The sequence below is a fragment of the Suillus plorans genome (assembly GCF_016647745.1).
Source record: "Suillus plorans strain S12 chromosome Unknown HD556scaffold_116, whole genome shotgun sequence".
Classification (NCBI taxonomy): Eukaryota; Fungi; Basidiomycota; class Agaricomycetes; order Boletales; family Suillaceae; genus Suillus; species Suillus plorans.
This window is the reverse complement of record NW_024537500.1, coordinates 50,785-67,755: the sequence shown is the minus strand read 5'-3', so window position 1 is coordinate 67,755 and position 16,971 is coordinate 50,785. Positions and strand designations below refer to the sequence as shown.

The following is a 16,971-nucleotide window of genomic DNA, read 5'->3' as shown; positions in this document are numbered from 1 at the left end:
ATCTCAACTCCTGTAACTTCCCGCTCTCGCGGCTGAATACACGACTCTGTTTTTTTTTCAATCGTTAGCCACACCTATGAAGACGTCTCGTCTTATACGAGTTGCACGTCTAAAACAACCAGCCAGAACAGCGGACTGGTGGGGTTACGCCTCACACCAGGGCATCCGTGAACCCAGAGATGCGCATGTGACATTGGGGATCCCAACCTTAGCGAAAGTGGCTGTCTCAAAAAGATAGTAATGTCCTCTATAAAGCATATCTCTCAATAGGACAGAAATCGAATTTTTGTTTTCAAAAAAAACCATACTACTACATACTGGTAGAGAATGTCCATAATAGGGCTCAGCACCAAAGGACAATAATCAAGGATGAAAATATCTCGACCTTCCAGCTTATCCTGGGATCTTACTTGGACAGATTGTGATAAATTTGCTGAGAGCCCCGAGCATGATGGGGAGGGAGTCAGGTGAATGCCATGACAACTAATATGACATCAAGAAAACCAGATGTATGCGTCGTTTTTCCACCTATCCCGACTGAACAGAAAGGTACATCTGGTTTTTTCTTTGGTTTCCATACTGATCGTCCATAGTTAGCCATCACCAACACACCGAGAATCAAAACCCAGCCCATTGAGTGCTTACCCCGCCATTTGGTATGTACTTACAACAGCCTCCCAACAAGGCTTGCCCCATTTCCCACAATGTGCACAGCATCGACAAGGAAAATGGGTGTGCATTGCAGGATCCACTGTAGGTACTTTACTTCATATCTCATACTAAATCAACTCCATAATGATGTGCTGACATCTTCGAACCTATTTGGATCACCAGGAATCAAGAAGTCGATTGATGGTTCAGACATCATCAAACTTGCAAAGAACACTCAGTAAGTGTTTTTTTGTGACCTTTCACCCTAACCATCTTCACACAGAAATTGATACACCTTACGCTGGTTGAAACAAGTGAAGACGCGAGCTGCACTACAGACGAATTCTGTCTGCATTGGATTGCACCATATCCGCGCAGCAGGAGGAGTGTAAGGTCGACAGGGAACAGATGCAGAGCTCCCGATCCCGTATTGGTTTTTGCCCAACCCACCAATTGGAGTAATTGTAACACTACAGTACAAACTAAGAGCATGCTAAGATCGGGTGATATGACTGCTGCAACAAAAGTCCAATATCTTCCATATGAAAACCTGCCTCATCATGTTGTATTTTCACTGGAATTGAAGTAACATCCTGATATTGATCCTCGCTACTAAAGAGAACTGGAAGATGAGTAGAAATTAACATTGCGCAAAACATATAGCTTGACACTATTTTTAGTCTGTTGCTGAGGAATTGAATCGCTTTCAAAGGGCTGATGCAGAATATTCTAACCCAACAACCCGATTTATCAAGCGTTTATTTAGCTCTGTCAGATGGCCCCTCCTGATACCGGAGTCTGCATACTAATACAAGGATCGGTGAGATATTCAAAATGCCAGATGACCAAACATGGTCCATATCATGCGTAGTTAATTGTTTTGCACACACTGCAGGCATGTGTCATTTTGTATACTATTCCATCGTAACGGCCCTAGTCCCCGACACCTTGTTTGTTTGGCATATGATTTCACGTAAACTAATTGACCTTCACGGGCAACCGATCGACCCAGCTAATACATAAAGGTGACATATTCGTAAAACACTTCGCATTTCCTGCTGATCAAGATGTTAACAACAGTTGTCATTGGACGTTCAATTCTATTGGCGTCGTGTCTCATAGCTAATTTTACAGTCTTCTCCATGAGTCGTGGTGCGAAGCCATGAAACACCGCCTTCGCTATGATCTGTTGTCTTACATTGGGCATCAACATCTAGTTGAAAATATCTTCTAAACTCAAATTATTTCCGCCAATTGCTACAGGTTGCTAATGTGGAGGAAAGGGGTGAGCACAAAGGAGACAGAATGGAAAACTTTATCACACAAAAAGGTACACGATATGTGTGCTATGACCTACACAAAAAGATAAATGGGTTGATACGCTGCCTGATACAGTACAAAGGGTCCTAGCATATATTCAACATAAGTCAGATTCATCTCCCGGGGGAGGCACATGCTATGACAGGGATGCACCAAGGCCGACTGCCGACGATTTGAGAAGCACACCCTCCAATACCCTTCTGGTCATTTATCAACGTCCATGGCGAGGGAATGATGAGATCCTGTCAGGTCCAGCATCTGCGCATCCTGTTGACGGCTCTTGGACTTTTGAATTGTCTTTCTTCTTTGCGACTCTCCTCCCCTCTTCCTGGATATTTGAGCTGATTGAGCGGATATGGCGTTCTGGCGCTCCGTAAGGTCCATGAAGAAGTTTGCAGGTCAGCAGAAGGGGGGAAATGGTGCCAAAATAATTGAGGCGCAGCGAGTGCGTTAACTCTCTTGAAGTGCTTATTGTCCTTGTCGGTCCTTGCCCATGCTGACCTCCAACCGCACTTCAAGCATCGAACGCTGACCCTCTCCTTTTGATTGAAAACGCGGAGGTCTGCCGGAACTGGATTGCACCCAGGTTTGCCACAAGACCTGAATTCATATCCAAAGGCACACAGCCCAGGAGCGTCCTTCGCAATCTGGCGACATTCGATCTGTTGGCAACCGTTGACCGCGGTCGCGTACACCACCACCGTGGTTGTGTAGTCCAAGATGTCGTGGTTTGAGGTGAGCATGTGGCAGATTGTTGACCAGGGATCTGTTCGTCCAAACACCCCAGTGTCTACGACAAAAGAGCGCACTGTATGCGAAATCATTGAGGGTAGTGTTCCAGATCCCCCAAACCCAACGATAACTTCGAACTGGTTACTGAAGCACAATGAATGGGGACGTGTATACGAAAAAAGAAACACACCTTTTGACTAACTTTAATACAGATTCAAAATGGTGGGAGACCCTCATCACAGGTCCGCAGCTGACCAGTAATAGCCCCCTCCACCCCCCTCTTGCCCTGGCAGTGAGGTCACACCATGGCTTCGTCGACTTTGCTGTGGCAAAGGTGGAGTTGTCACTCCTTGCAGCATCCGATGCTTCTCCCATGCATTTCAAGAATTCTGTGCCAAGGTAGGCCTCAATAATCTCGGTGATGGTCGTGTTGGTGCCTCCGGTATGTCCTCCAGTATGCTGTAGCATTCCTGTGAACTCATCTGAATGTGTGTCGACAACGATGAATGTATTAGGTGGAAAACCGCGACCGACGTTACTGTGCATGAATTTCAAACCGTCTGAAAGATTCCTAGATTCAGATAAGTGTGCTGCACCGCGCATGCGTAAGGTTTGTATGAACAACTGTTCACATTGGTATATTCATCACGGCAAAGAATACGAGTTAGTTCCACGTACGTTGTGAGGATGCATGTGATAGTGATTCTCCAACTCGATCTTGACCATTGTTGCAAGGTAATCATCCTTCATGGATTCCAGGTTGAGGTTGACAACGGCCATGGGCCAGGCCATCTTTATCTTCTTTCTTTGCCCAAAGCCAATGTAGGCGTACAGCAAGGGTTGGTCTTTCTTGTCTGATGTTCTGAAGCACACTGGGCACAAGAAATCATCTTTGTTCTCCACCGATCCCAGATATATACAACCCTTGCTCTTCTGAACCGTCTGTTCACACATGAGGGCACCACACTCAATGCACTGATGTCGATATCCTGGTTGTGCTGCCTCACAGCAGAAGTGGCAATACATGCCCACTATATCTGATGAAGCAGCGAATGAGGGGGTGGGCTCAGTGTTAACCCTCTCTTGACCCGGCTGTCTGTCTTTTTGAAAAGAAGCAGTGAATGAGGGGGTGGGCTCAGCGTTAACCCTCTCTTGACCCGACTGTCTGTCTTTTTGAAAGAGGATAGGCTCGAAAGTCACTGAAGGAGTCACCTGCGTCACCATGCTTCCAATGTCCACCTTCCCTGGTCCTGCTCGTGATATCCCGCTCAGAATCACTCTCGCTTTGGCTTTTCTTGTTGTCTTTGGAGGCATGTCACGAACAAATAGGGGATGGAGGTGAGGTGGTACGTTGATTATAAGACGTTATATACTTGACACAGCGTCCAGCAGTTTGAGAGTGTTCCACTAGTGAAGATGGGTGATCCAAACATAGGTGTACCTCAATTGGGACCTGACAGAGTTTGAAAAGCGGCTCGCACGATCGATAAGGGTTGGCGGTCTATTCCGAAGCGAGGCACAAGCGTAGGGTTAGAGTAACACCTGAGATATGTTCTGTAAATAGATGTGATGTATATATATATCATAAGAAAAATTGTGCATATTTCTACCTATTTGTCTATTGTGTGGATAATGAGCAGTTTCTGAATAAAATCACAAATATGCATAAGGATCAAGTTCTATTGGTTAAATTCTAGTGATGTGCATGCCCAGCTTAGCCTGAAATGCATTGATGGCTTTGGTTTGAAACAGGAGAGCTGCCTGCTCAGAATGCTCAAGGAGCACAGCAGAGGGCTTGATTTTGTATACTGGACACACTCACTAGTCGAGGCTTGTCATCACAATCTGAAAGGACAGTTCCAACCATTAGCATTGAGGATTTGTGAGTAGGATAGTGACGTACTATTGTAGCTTTTATCTCAATTGCCATATGCTGTCTTGAGCATTTGTTGGATTCACAGAAGGTTAGCAGTGGTCAGACGAAAATAGATATAGCGGCTGCCTGAAGATGGATATTGTTGGTACCATGCTTGGTGGTTGTACCTGACATCCAGACGAGTCCGTGGATAATTCTAGAGGAAGTAGCATGGATAATTTCAGTAGTCCCAAGGGCTTGTTTGAAGAACAGTCAGAGCAATAAGTGTTGAGATTTTACAGCATGTAAATGTTCAAAGGCTTGTTTGATGGAAAGTTGAAGCCAGAAAGTCTTAGTCTTCAATTTTTTGCCCCATTTCTGTTCGTGCTGAATTCTTTCCCATGATTAGTAATACTTGACATTTGTGACTACTATGATGCTTTGTTTCAGCCTAGTACCTCCTGACAACCTGACACATACAACTTCAAATCTTTGGGTATAAAGTACCTGTCATAAACATCATCACTTCATGTAGACTGTGAAATGGAAATTTGTGAGAATGGACATCCATTCCACTATCCACTGTGACCTGTTCTGGCCGAGAGCAGATCTCATTCGGAATGCAACTGCTATCATCTGGGATGAATTACTGATGGCAACTAACTAACGAAATGTCTTCTCCTGTGGGAGAAGACTTTGTGCGAGGAAGGTGGAACACGGTCGTCTGTAGGCCGTTCTGGTCAGTTTCACGGCGGACGTCTAAGCTGGTGATGTGCGTGGATGGGCCAAATCCGTTGATGCTGGGCACCGTGAATTCCCCCACTTGTGCCATGGTGTAGAAGGTGACGGTGAGACAGGCGTGTACTGCAGCAATAAGAGGGTTGTTGGCATCAAGTTTTCCTGGTAGTGCTTCAACAAAGTCTACTGTGTATGGCTGCCGTTTCTTCTTCTTGGAGGTGGCGGGGGTAAGGTTGGTTGCCACTTTGAGAAGGGTGACGATTTGGTTGTCATCAATGGTCCAGGGTTGGCTGTGCAGGATGTGCCATGCACGGATGCCATGCACATAGTTAGATATTGTTTTCCCAGAATATAGACCCACCATGGTGGCAATGAATGATGCAATGAGGCCGGAGGATGCTGGCGACCAAAGTGCTTCTGCGATTGACTTCGTGTCACAGAATACGTGGAAGGCGAGGATCCCGCTGCCGTACAGTTCTTGAGTGCTGCGGGCCCAAGCATGTATCATAACATCTTGTATGCGCTGGACTTCACAGTTGGGGTGGGACAACAGTGATTTTGTGCTTGTTGGGGACCAAAGCCGCAGGCGGTCTCTGGCTGAACAGTGTGGCTGTAGTGGAGATGGGCGGAGTGCTGGGTTAGCAGGATAGGCTATGGGGTGAGTGAGACTCTCAGCATTTGTTTGGGATTGTGTGTGGGTGGATGCAGGACTTACTATGCTTGGGATGCTTTGAAGAGAGCCTCTCCCTCGTGTCTGAGGATGTCATTGAGGTCGTGTGAGTGACCGTTGGTGCTGTAGCTGGGCTGAGTGGGTGCCGGAGTCCTGTGGAGTGATGTTTCAGCGAAGCATTGAGCAGGGAGAGTGGGAGCATCGAAGTCGGCGAGGAACTCTTGGATTTCTGCTGGGATGAATACTGGGGGAAGTAGGAGGTTGGCTGGTGGGTACTTGCCTCTTGAGGGGCCGTCTGCGGGGTTGTGTGCGCTGGGGATATAGCGGGTGAGGAAGGTGCATTTGGTTGCGGCTGAAAGTTTGTGGATGCGCTTGAAGACCTCATTGGTGGCACGGTTACCGCTGCGGCCCTTCCACCACCCTTCAACGACACCTCGGTTGTCCCCGTAAACTTTGAGGCATGAGTTTTCTGGGCAGTTAGCAATGAGCGTGCGAGTGAGGAGTTCCCTTCCGACTGCTTCAGCCCAGCCAATGTTGCGGTTGTTTTGGTTCCACCCTGGTAAAAGGTGCCAAGCTGGCCACCAACCATTGATCCAGATTGCAATGCCAACACCCGAGCTAGTGTCTGAGTAAGCCGTGGGGTTGATGACATCAATGGGTCCTGGGATGGTGCAGGAGATGTCAGGTTAAGCGAGACTCCCTTTCCACCAACGGAGGTCGTCTGCAGTGTCTTTTGGGGGGGTGCGAGGCATGTGAGGACGGTTATTGCAGATGGATAGTATGGCTTCGAGGGAAACCAGGTATGCTCTTCCAGCAGGGAGAATGAAAGATGTGTGAAGGAGTTTGTCATGGAGTTGTTGCATTTCAAGCAGGGTGTGTACAGGTTGTTTCTCCCATTCGCGAATGGCCTCCAGGTATTTCTCCTTCTTCTGTTCTGGGATGGAGACCTGCAGGGTCTCCAAGTCCCACAGAAAGCCGATGAATGGGGCGCACGTGGAGAAGAGTATGTCCTTGGTGAGTTCCCACGGAATGCCCAGCATGAGGGAGAGTCTGTTGATGTCGTCGAAGCAGTAAGTGAAGTGCACGTCCTCTGGGGAGTGGGGAGAGGCTGATGATAGATCAATGATGGGAAAGGCGAAGTCTTTGTCAAATTCTTCGATTCAGTCATCAGACATTGAGGATCCCCGATACCAGTGATGCCCTCCCTCCACGAGGCAGCCACCGTTCTTGGGGATGATGGGAGCTCTTGATGCACGTAGTTGGTTATATTCTTCAAGGTACTTACATAGGATACGGATGAAGAAGTGGTTGTCGACCCATTTGGATACTGGACTAATGCCTTGCGAGCGCATGACGTCTGCGCTTGCATCAGCCATTTCTCCATATGATCCTGCAGCTGATGAACAGCTGAAGCAGAAACTCATGTTGATGGCGAAGCTGTTGGTGTCTGTGCAGACCACCAGTCCTGGCCACTGGGACGGGTGTAATGGTATGGTGCGATAGGCTTCGGCCACATCATGGACGGCCACTTGGGACCCTGGAGGGAGATGCCAGATGTTAAGACCGTGCACAAAGGGTAGGACTGATTCCTAGGGGCTTGGCTTCAGCTCGTGCGCTGCGCCCCTCACCTGAGTATGTGCCCTTAATTTCAGAATGATGTCCGAAGAAAGTCCAAGGACATCCGAAGCGTGGGAAAGTTCGGAAGGACTTTCCAGACGAGTGCAAGTAACTTCCGGACGAGTGCAGGAAAGTTCCGGAGGAACTTCCGGAAATTACGATGAGGTTTCGTCCTGATACAGATACGTGTAATGGCTACTTAGGACAAGTCCTAAGTAGAAGCAAACAGAGGAAAGGCTGCAAGGACAAAGTCTGAAGCAGAATAGGTCCGGAGGACTGCGGGAAAGTTTCGGACGAACGTCCGGAAACTTTGGAGGATCGGATGAGCAGATGAGCGGGGATCGGATAAGCGGAGCTCTGGCCTAGGGAATTTCTTCCTAGGCCCGAGATGGATATTGACTAAGTCAATAGACTAGAACTGATGTGAGGACTTAGAGTGAGATCTAGTGCAAGGACTAATATGATATTCAGACTGAGGAACTACAGGACATATACAAGAGTTTATATACTAAGGAAATAACAGAAAGATCAGTAAGCAAGCGTCCGAGGCTATGTATGAAGCATAAGCAAAGTTATCAAGCGCGAGTCAGAAATGAAGCATAGGTTAACGGATCAGTAAGCATACCGGTAGTAAGTATAACCGAGATACCGAGGACAAGGAATACTGAATAGAGGAATAGGCTGTGTTAACGTTATATGCACAGGAATGAATTAGGAAGCTTATTGTATATCGGATCAGATTGGATTGGACCGGACGTCCAGATGAGACACGTGGATATATGGGATATGACATTAGGGTGATGGGACAAAGGATGACTGATGCAGGCTAGCTGAGATATGGAGGTAAAGGGATGTGGATGTGGATGTGGATGTGCAGGGGTGCAGGGATCCAGATGGATAGAGGACTGGAGACATGGATAGGGCATCAGAAGGTCTGGATGAGGCGTGGGAATATTGTCGGATGTAGGTCCGGAATACAGGATATGACACCAGATGAGGGTGCATATGGTGGCAGCAGTTCTCCACATGCATGGGTAGAGGTTGGAGTTGATGGAAGAGTTGATGAATGAGATGGGGGGGGAAGGGGATGAGGGAAATGATAAGTTTTGGACAATGCAGAATCTCCCTGGTTTGCCCAGTTTGGGTATGATAGACAGCGGAGCCATTTGGAAAGGTCCAATGAGGGCTTCTGTTTCAGTCTTGGAAAGCGGGCCCAGATATCTGCCGGTAGCATACTCATGTTCAATGATTGTGTTGAAAGCGTCATGATGTTCAAGAATTGAGGGATTATTAGTTGGTGTGTAAGTAAAGGTGATTAGGCGAATACTTCCGGTGAAGCCCGTACGTAAACTATTTGGAATATGTTTGTATCTATGTATAAGTGTAGAGGCTGTAAGAAAATGATGCCAGGCTTCTGGGTGGTACGGGGTGAGCGCCTTAGAGTATCTTGCTGAGAGAACATCCTTGAGCGCCGTGCTCTTTGCTTCCGCAGCCTGAGCACTCGTGAATGTGGGAGCGGGAGGTGTTGGTGCAGCCGTTGGGCCTTTGCCAGTCTTAGCATAGCTCTCGACCTTCGGGGTTGACCAAGTGGCCTGCTGAGTTTCGACTGCATCGGGTTTTTGGTGCATCCATCCCACAAGAGCTGGGCTGCGCACTTGTGGATATTGTGATGGAAGTGGCCCAGGCAAAGGGCACAGGCGGAGGAACCAGTTCTGCCTGCACCCGCTGGAAAAGACTGGTTAGCGTTGGTTTGCTTCCCTTGCTGATTTCCAGAAGGTCGTCGGTAGGGGTGGAAACGCTTCTCAGGCTGGGCTCCCCCTGCAGGTTCTTGTTTTCCGGGAAAGGGAATGTTCTCTTGAGTTTGACCTTTTGGCTGTGACAACAAGAATGCCACTGAGTTCTGGAGCTGGGTGGTGACAATGAGGGGAAGTAGCAGTTGGTGTGGTGTGTGGGTGCAGTAGATGGTTGGTTTGAGTGGGTAGAAGTGGATGGTAGCAACATGGGGAAGCAGATGGTGGGGAGCATGTAGCGGGGAGCATGGGTGTGGCAGCATTGTACATTGGTTGGTAGCGTGGTTGGTGGTGAGTGTGAAGCGGAGGGTAGCAGTGTTCATTTCATTTGGAAGGGTGGGAAGCAAGTGGGAAGCAGGAGAAAATAGTGGGTAGCATGCAGTGGAGTGGGAGCAGGTTGGATTAGGGTAGCATTGGGTGTGCATAGTGCAAGGGGTAGTGGGCATGTGCGAGAGGTGGAATAGGACAAAGTGTAGATTAGAGTCAATAAATGTGTATATAATGGTGGAAACATGCTTACCATTTTCATTCCCTAGTCTCGTTCTTCTTCCCAGACGTTGTCCTATAGGCTGTTGTAGAGGGCATTGTTGAATAACCCTATATTGAAACCTTGATTCAGGGTGAGGCGATCATGCCAGTCTCTGTGAACCATGCTTGCATAGTGGAGGAGAGTCTTCTCTCCCCATGGGCGTAGCCTATGTTTGTGGTTCGTGATGAGCGTGAAGAATAGCGTGAGTGCCATCTGGTGCTTGTCGGGCCAACTGGCTTTCTCCATGTGGATGAGAAAGCTGGTTTTGGCCATATTGAACTGCCTCCAGGAGAGGTCGTGATCCTGTAAGGCTTTGTTAGAGGCTTTGAAGGAAGAAAATGATTTCAGGGTGACAATGTCGTCGATCTTTTCAAGACCTAGAGCGTCATCTGCGGAGGATTTGTTCCAGTCTTGAGCTTCCTGACAGCCGTCGGGGCTGAAGTACCAGAGCTGGATGGATTCCATATTCTTGACCTTTTGAAGTGCGAATTGAGAAGGATGCGGGATGATAATGTCTGAAACAGGTAGGTCAGCATTGAAGTCGTTGATCTTTGGTTTCTTTTTCTAGGTTTCGCGCCGTTCTTCAGCTTCTGCAATTTCTCTTACTTCCCACTCATGGTCTGCGGCTTCTTGGAGCGTGTGCGCATCTTCGTCAAGCTGCTGCTGCCAGAGGACCATGCGTTCCTGGCATTCTTGAGTCCAGCCATCAACAAGCTGGGTGAGGGCTGCCTCTGCTGTTAACCTGGAGGTTACAAGAGCGGCCGTGCAAGCTGCAAAGGCGGGTAACTCGAAATTCAGTTGAACTTCGAGCACCGGGTCAGAGTTTATACTAGGTGCTATGATTTCTACCATAGTTGAGATGTGGGATCCGATATATTTAGTTGGAAGGATGAAGGAGTTATGGGTGATTAGTTTACTAGTAGGTGTTTGTGTGAAAGAAAAGCAAAGAAGAATGGAGAGAATGTCGAGAACGACTATTAGGGAATGACAGTCGCGGTACAAGAAGAAGAGTTCGTGCCGCTTCTGTTGTTCTCACAAAGACTAAACTCTGTTCCTTCGCTCGTGCCTCGTTATGTAACAGAGCTGCAAACTCAGCATTTTTTCTCACAACATCATAATTTTTCTCACACAATCTTCACATTTCTTTTGTATGTTTGAAACATATTTAATACCACATTTTAATGTATCAACAGTTCATGGGTAACTAATGGCTTAGTCAGATGAAATGGATTAGTAAGATAATATGGATTAGTCAGGAATTTGAATAGAGAAAGTTGATAGATGAGAATATTCGAGAAGTGAACAAGTTATCATGAGACACAGTATGAGTCAGGATGAGTCATATTTCCTTATTTAGATAGTTACACAGCCACATTTAGAATCTAAGAAGTAAAGTGCAACGGTTTTGGGAGTAGTTGTGTGCTTGCGTGGTTTGCGCCTATTCCGCCTATCTTGCATATTTCACCAAAGGCCATGTGGTTTGCACTTAGCTCGCTTAACCTTGATTTGGCAACTCACATGCGTGATTGTGTGAAAAGGGCTTTCAAATTGAGCTTTCAAGATGCAAAAATTCTACGAAGTCCCAAACACGATATAGTGGACAGTAAAACTCACGCCTACTGCGCCGTGGGAACGCAACAGACAAACAACAGACTTTTCCTACCATGGGGGAAAGGCATTGAACATAACAAAAGCAATGATAGAAATTTGGTTACATTGGTTACACAACTTGGTTACACAAATCATTACACAACTTGGCTGCTGCTTTTGAATAGAATTCTCGAGTTAAAGTGCCTTCTCCTGCAGCCAAGTGTGATAAAGTGTAAATACACTTTTGTGGGTTTCATTTCTTATCAATGAGTTCAGGCAATTTTGACACTTGCTAAACAACAGTTTGAATATATAATATATAACAAAAGATGGATCAAAATTTTCCTATTCTGTGAGTTGTTGATTATAAAATTGCTATGTGCAAGGTGCATGATGCTGATGTCTGCACATTTGACCATTTAGACAACAACCACGGATTACGCCCGAGCATGACCACTAATCACAAAGTGAACAAGATAGAATTAACAGACTTCAAATGATGTCTCCCACCAGACGCAATCTCCACCGGGCTTCCCAGGTCAATCAGGACAGACCCCGCCTGCTGTACCACAGCCAAATTTCATGCCAGCTAATGAGCCACAAGCAGGCCCTGTTCTACGACCTTTTGTATGGCCACCCCCCGCACACTTCCCATATCAACCACTACTAGTTGAGGGATATCCTAGCTTGCCAAGAAATGCAATTGCGCATATGGAGCATGCTCATCATATTCCTCCTGTTGATTATAATGCTTGCTTAAATGAGCAAATGAATGCTGCTCAAAATAATAGGCGCCATCAGCGGAATCTCTGTAGGAGACAGGACAGAGATGAAATAAGACAGCAGGCACAGGCAGAGCTTATGGCAGCTAGAATGCAGCCTCCACAGGTACCTCACATTCCTGACGAACCTGCTCCATCTGCTCTTGTGCCTCCTGCTCCTGCATACCTCCCTATTCATTATGAGGGTGCAGTTGGACCTCAGAACTTTAATGATCCCCTCCACTACTTTGCGCCTAATCCGGCACCATCTTTGCATGCACCACCTCAACTTGATTACCATCAGTTTAACATCCAGTTTTATCACCATTTCCAGCAAGAAGAGATGGAAAATGAACAGATTAGAAATGACTTTCTTCAGAGACAAGCACAAGAGGCATTTCATCAACAGCAGATTCAGCTGGAATTGCAGCAGCAGGAAGCTAGGCAGAGAAATAAAGAGGCTCAGTATGCTTTTGAAATACAGCAGCAGGAAGTCAAGTGGTGCAATAGACAAGCTCAGGAGGCTCATCATTTACAACAGGAGGAGGCTGAGTGGGCTAATAGACAAGCTCAGGAGACTCATCGGCTACAGCAAGAGGTGTTACAAGTAACATCAGTCACGGGACCCCCCTATCATTTTCCCTTCGTCCTCGCCCTCACCATCTACTGGCTCGCACTTCTCTACTGGATATCTGTTGACCGGATCCTCCGGACCGTTCCCGTCCCTCATCTCCATCTCCTCCTCAACCTTATCTCGCTATTGCACCAACGTGCACACGTGCCCCTGCACTTTGACTTGTCCTGACTTGTGCCACCTATGTGGCTTTCCTTTTAGGTTCTTCTGACTTGAGCTTGCTGCGCATTGTATCATTACCATTGGTTCATTCCAATGTTTCTAGGTCTCATTCCGCATTTGACCTACCATCACTAATCCGGCTCTGTTGCCAATGTACCTATACCCTTTCTGATTCCCCTTGACCCTTACCTACTGTATGGTAACCTTGCCCTCAACCCTCTCCCTTTCGTATAAGTAGTTGGTCGCCCTGTACTAGTTTCTCTAACTTGAATCTACTCAATCTTCCCTGGAACATACTTCTCTCTGAAGCCTCAGGGCTACTACGGAAAAGTTGCAGGATTGGTGTACACCATAGAATATCAGAAGCGGGGTCTCCCTCATATGGATCTGCTTATCTTCCTTGACTCAGATCATAAGATAAGGACTGTGGAGCAAATCAACTCCTTCATCTCTGCTCAGATACCGGATAGCACCCACAACTCTATAAAGCTCTATCAAAATACATGTTTCATGGCTCATGCACTCCAGAGTGTTGCTTGGAGAATAGACAGTGCAAAAAGCACTTTCCAAAGTCTTTCTGTGGCCAGACATCCTTGAAGGATGATGGCTACCCAGAGTATGCAAGACCAGATAATACTCACACGATCCAAAAGAATAACGATGTCTTCACCAATAAAGATGTTGTTCCTCACCCTCCACAACTGCTGGTTGAATTCAACTGCCACATTAATTTGGAAGTCTGTGCTTTGATCAAGTCTGTCAAGTACATTCACAAGTATATCTACAAAGGACATGACTGTTGTTACGACTAGGATAAGTCGAGCTATCTAAGTCCGAATGGACGATCTGCAAGAGTGCAGGATAGACAGAGTTCTTCTCTTGAATAAGAGATCAAAGGTTTCAGGCTAAGGCAAGTGTAGGCGACTTTCTTAGAATAGTAGTTCTTAGACAGTAAGGTTGGAGACCTTGCTGAAAGGACAAGTTCCAGGTAAAACCCAGTAGATTAAAGTAAGGAATACAACTGATATGACTAGCATCTATATAGTGAATGTTCAAGCGGAGCTTGTAAATAGTTATTATCAAGATAAAGACCATGAGGAGTGGGATGTAGTTGAGGAGCTCTCTGTTTCTGTATTGGGTGCTGAGGAGGAATTGTAGTTGGCTTGCTTGAGTGGGGGCCTCTGTGCGGAGGGCGGCTCTCTGTCTGGAGTATGTGTTGCATGTGATCAGGAAGTGGTGGACAGTTTTGTTGGTTTCATTGCATTGTTGGCATCTTGCTGTAGTGGACTTTGTGATTTGGAGAAGAAATTGGATGAGTGGGGCTTGGGCTGTGGGAAGGTAAAAGAGAAGAGAGCTGTGGAGGGGAGGAAGTTGGGGGGCTAGGATTGGGAAGTAGATTGACAGGACAGATGGGTGGAGATAGAGTATGGTGGAGGAAGAAAGAAGAAGGAAGTGTGTCAGAAAATAAAAATAGGAGGTGATGGTGATGAGGATTTGAGATAGTTTGGGTTGATGGAGAAAAATGATGGGACAGAGATTTTGATATTGAGTAGGGGTTGGGAGGGTTGTGGTTTTGTGCTCTTGGTAGTGTTATGTGGATTTGATGGATTGAGAGAGATAGATTGAGATATGGGGGGTACTAAAGCTGAGAATGGTCATGGTTTAGTAGGGAGGGATTCCGAAAGTCTGGGTGTGATTGGATGAGTTGTTGAGTTGAGACCACTTTTGGTCAGATTGGACTAGTAATTTGGTACTTGGGATGTATGTTTGAAAGATTAGACATATGTTGGATGCTTCTTTCTCTCACTGTTCATCTTATTAGATCTTGCTTGCACTAAGGTTTTAAAGAGGCAGTTCTACAGGCAGTCTCTTAGGGATGAATTACACTGGCATGGTTGAGTTCTAGGGGCTATCTTCCTACAACAGTGTGAAATTATGACATGTCTGGCTGTATGCATGAGTTCCTGGCATAAGATGTATCTGCTTCAGCCCATTGATCATTCCAGAAACCCATCAGATGTGGGGTGTACTTCTTATCTTATGTCATTATATTCTTGCATACCAAAAGTCCAATATATTATCCACCCTGTCAAGATTACAGCCTCTGCTATATATCTATTACCATGTCTAAATCCATCCAGCTTATTGGTATATACAGATATTTCATCATTGTATGCATTTTGCCCCATCACATATACTTGATAGCACTCATCTTGGCCCCTGCACATATACCAAGACTTTCAATATAATATATATATTGGCCCCACCATATATGTCCACCCCACCCTTCTCATCTGGGCCTATTTGTGTATATTTTCATAGAACATCCATATCAGCCCTAATATATAATAAGCAATACTATTTGGCTCAGTGCGATGCTCAGACCTGCACTGGGCTAAAATGAGGTCATTTTGATACTTGTGTCAAGGACCATAGAGGACCATAGGTTTCCCTTCACTTTGCATTTCTCAGTATCATTTCCCTATCATCGTTCATGCAAGGCTGAACCTGCTTTTCCTGCACGTAGCTCATCTGCTTTCCTACACATTGACTACCCTGGGAAACATGCAATAGGAAGGTTCTTTTGGATGAGCAACATTACAGTTGAGTGACAATAGTATCTAGCCTCTTGCAGTCAACTGAACAACATCTGTACAACTAAGGTATGCAGCATGAGTCATTGCTGGGTCAATTTCATTTTTGTCAGTTGGACTGTAGCTAATGGCATGATAAAAGGGGTCAACATAGCTTTGAGTTGTGACAGGTTGAATAGGTATTCAGCTGCGACGTCCCGAGCACGAGATATGCAATGAATGCAGGCTACAAGTAGCTTGCAAAGTTCCTCTGATAGATGGGACGGTAGTTCCTGCTCCACAGCTTGGGAATTCATCTCTCCCATGCATCCACCTATAAGTATGTAGCACCATCTAAAGTGGCAAAGCCCGCTACCCAACACATTGCAAACGGGCGGAGTATGAAGAGGCTTGACGGCAAATGTATGATGCGGGAATCTAATACACCTCAGCAAGTCGGGTAGCAGGTTTAGATGTCTGTACCAAATTACTCATTGTCGTCAGGCCGTGCGTCCGGCTTTCAATACACTCGAATTATGGACCCTGAATCCCCTGCCTCTCACAGTGGAAACCACTGATTTAAATAGACCAAGGCCATACGGGTGCTCCTCCCACCCCCGCGACAGACTCATTCTACAAGTTAAGTACGTAATAAACTCTACCAAACTCTTTTACAATCCAAGCACCGCTCCACGAACGACATTGAATAAGCCGCAGGTCATGCCGTGGGATTTCCAAATGAGATGTCGGACAGAACATGCACGAGGGTGCTAGTAGAGCCGTGTGGATGTCGGCTCACCTGCCAAAGATGGAGGTGCATACACGTGGCAAGAATTGCAAGCACGATGAACTCGACACTATACATTTCGAGTATTATTAGTAAAAACATGCAGCAGGGTGTGGAGGTGCATACTCATACAAAATGGTTTGGTAGGAGTACTGAGGCGCAGAACATCGACGGCTCGATCATAAAAAGCATTTAATAGATTATCACACCTGGAGGAGCAGCAATGTGATTATGTTCGTAACCGAGAACACTTCAGGAAAGAATGATCATGTCTGAGTACAGGAAAACGGCTCGAAAGGTTGTAAACCCACGAAAACCGCATGCATAATAGGATATGTTATGATTCACCAGGACAACGTACAGACCACCTGAGTTTATCCGCCAGTTCTGCATGGCGCGTATGAGTGTGAGTTTTATGAGTCCTAGAAAGGTAAAGGGGAGGTATCGTGTAACGATGTAGAGGCCTTTCATCTTGCTCCAGCGTGACCACAGCAAAAATGTCCACTTTGCACAGCAATGATATTTTCGATATCAAAACCGAAGTGTATCATGGAACAGGCGG

At 46.4% G+C, this 16,971-nt stretch overlaps 4 protein-coding genes across 4 annotated transcripts; 1 reads left to right on the top strand and 3 right to left on the bottom strand.

Annotated features, from left to right (window-relative positions):
* Positions 1–2,216: 2,216 nt before the first annotated feature.
* HD556DRAFT_1314458 (uncharacterized protein) lies at positions 2,217–4,017 on the bottom strand (the record flags this gene model as incomplete). The annotated part of the gene is made up of 3 exons (XM_041300933.1): positions 2,217–2,847; positions 2,894–3,327; positions 3,382–4,017. The coding sequence occupies 3 exons, from the start codon at positions 4,015–4,017 to the stop codon at positions 2,217–2,219; spliced, it is 1,701 nt and encodes a 566-aa protein (XP_041152681.1).
* Positions 4,018–9,935: 5,918 nt separating this feature from the next.
* HD556DRAFT_1314457 (uncharacterized protein) lies at positions 9,936–10,754 on the bottom strand (the record flags this gene model as incomplete). The annotated part of the gene is made up of 2 exons (XM_041300932.1): positions 9,936–10,466; positions 10,509–10,754. 2 exons carry the CDS (start codon positions 10,752–10,754, stop codon positions 9,936–9,938), a joined length of 777 nt encoding a protein of 258 aa, XP_041152680.1.
* Positions 10,755–12,074: 1,320 nt separating this feature from the next.
* Positions 12,075–13,058, top strand: HD556DRAFT_1450944 (uncharacterized protein; the record flags this gene model as incomplete). The annotated part of the gene is made up of 1 exon (XM_041307854.1): positions 12,075–13,058. One exon carries the CDS (start codon positions 12,075–12,077, stop codon positions 13,056–13,058), a length of 984 nt encoding a protein of 327 aa, XP_041152679.1.
* A 1,095-nt stretch (positions 13,059–14,153) lies between these two features.
* On the bottom strand, positions 14,154–14,396 carry HD556DRAFT_1211255 (uncharacterized protein; the record flags this gene model as incomplete). Its single annotated transcript, XM_041296574.1, has 1 exon — positions 14,154–14,396. A coding segment is annotated over one exon (243 nt), but the record flags the coding sequence as incomplete, so codon positions are not given.
* Positions 14,397–16,971: the final 2,575 nt, after the last annotated feature.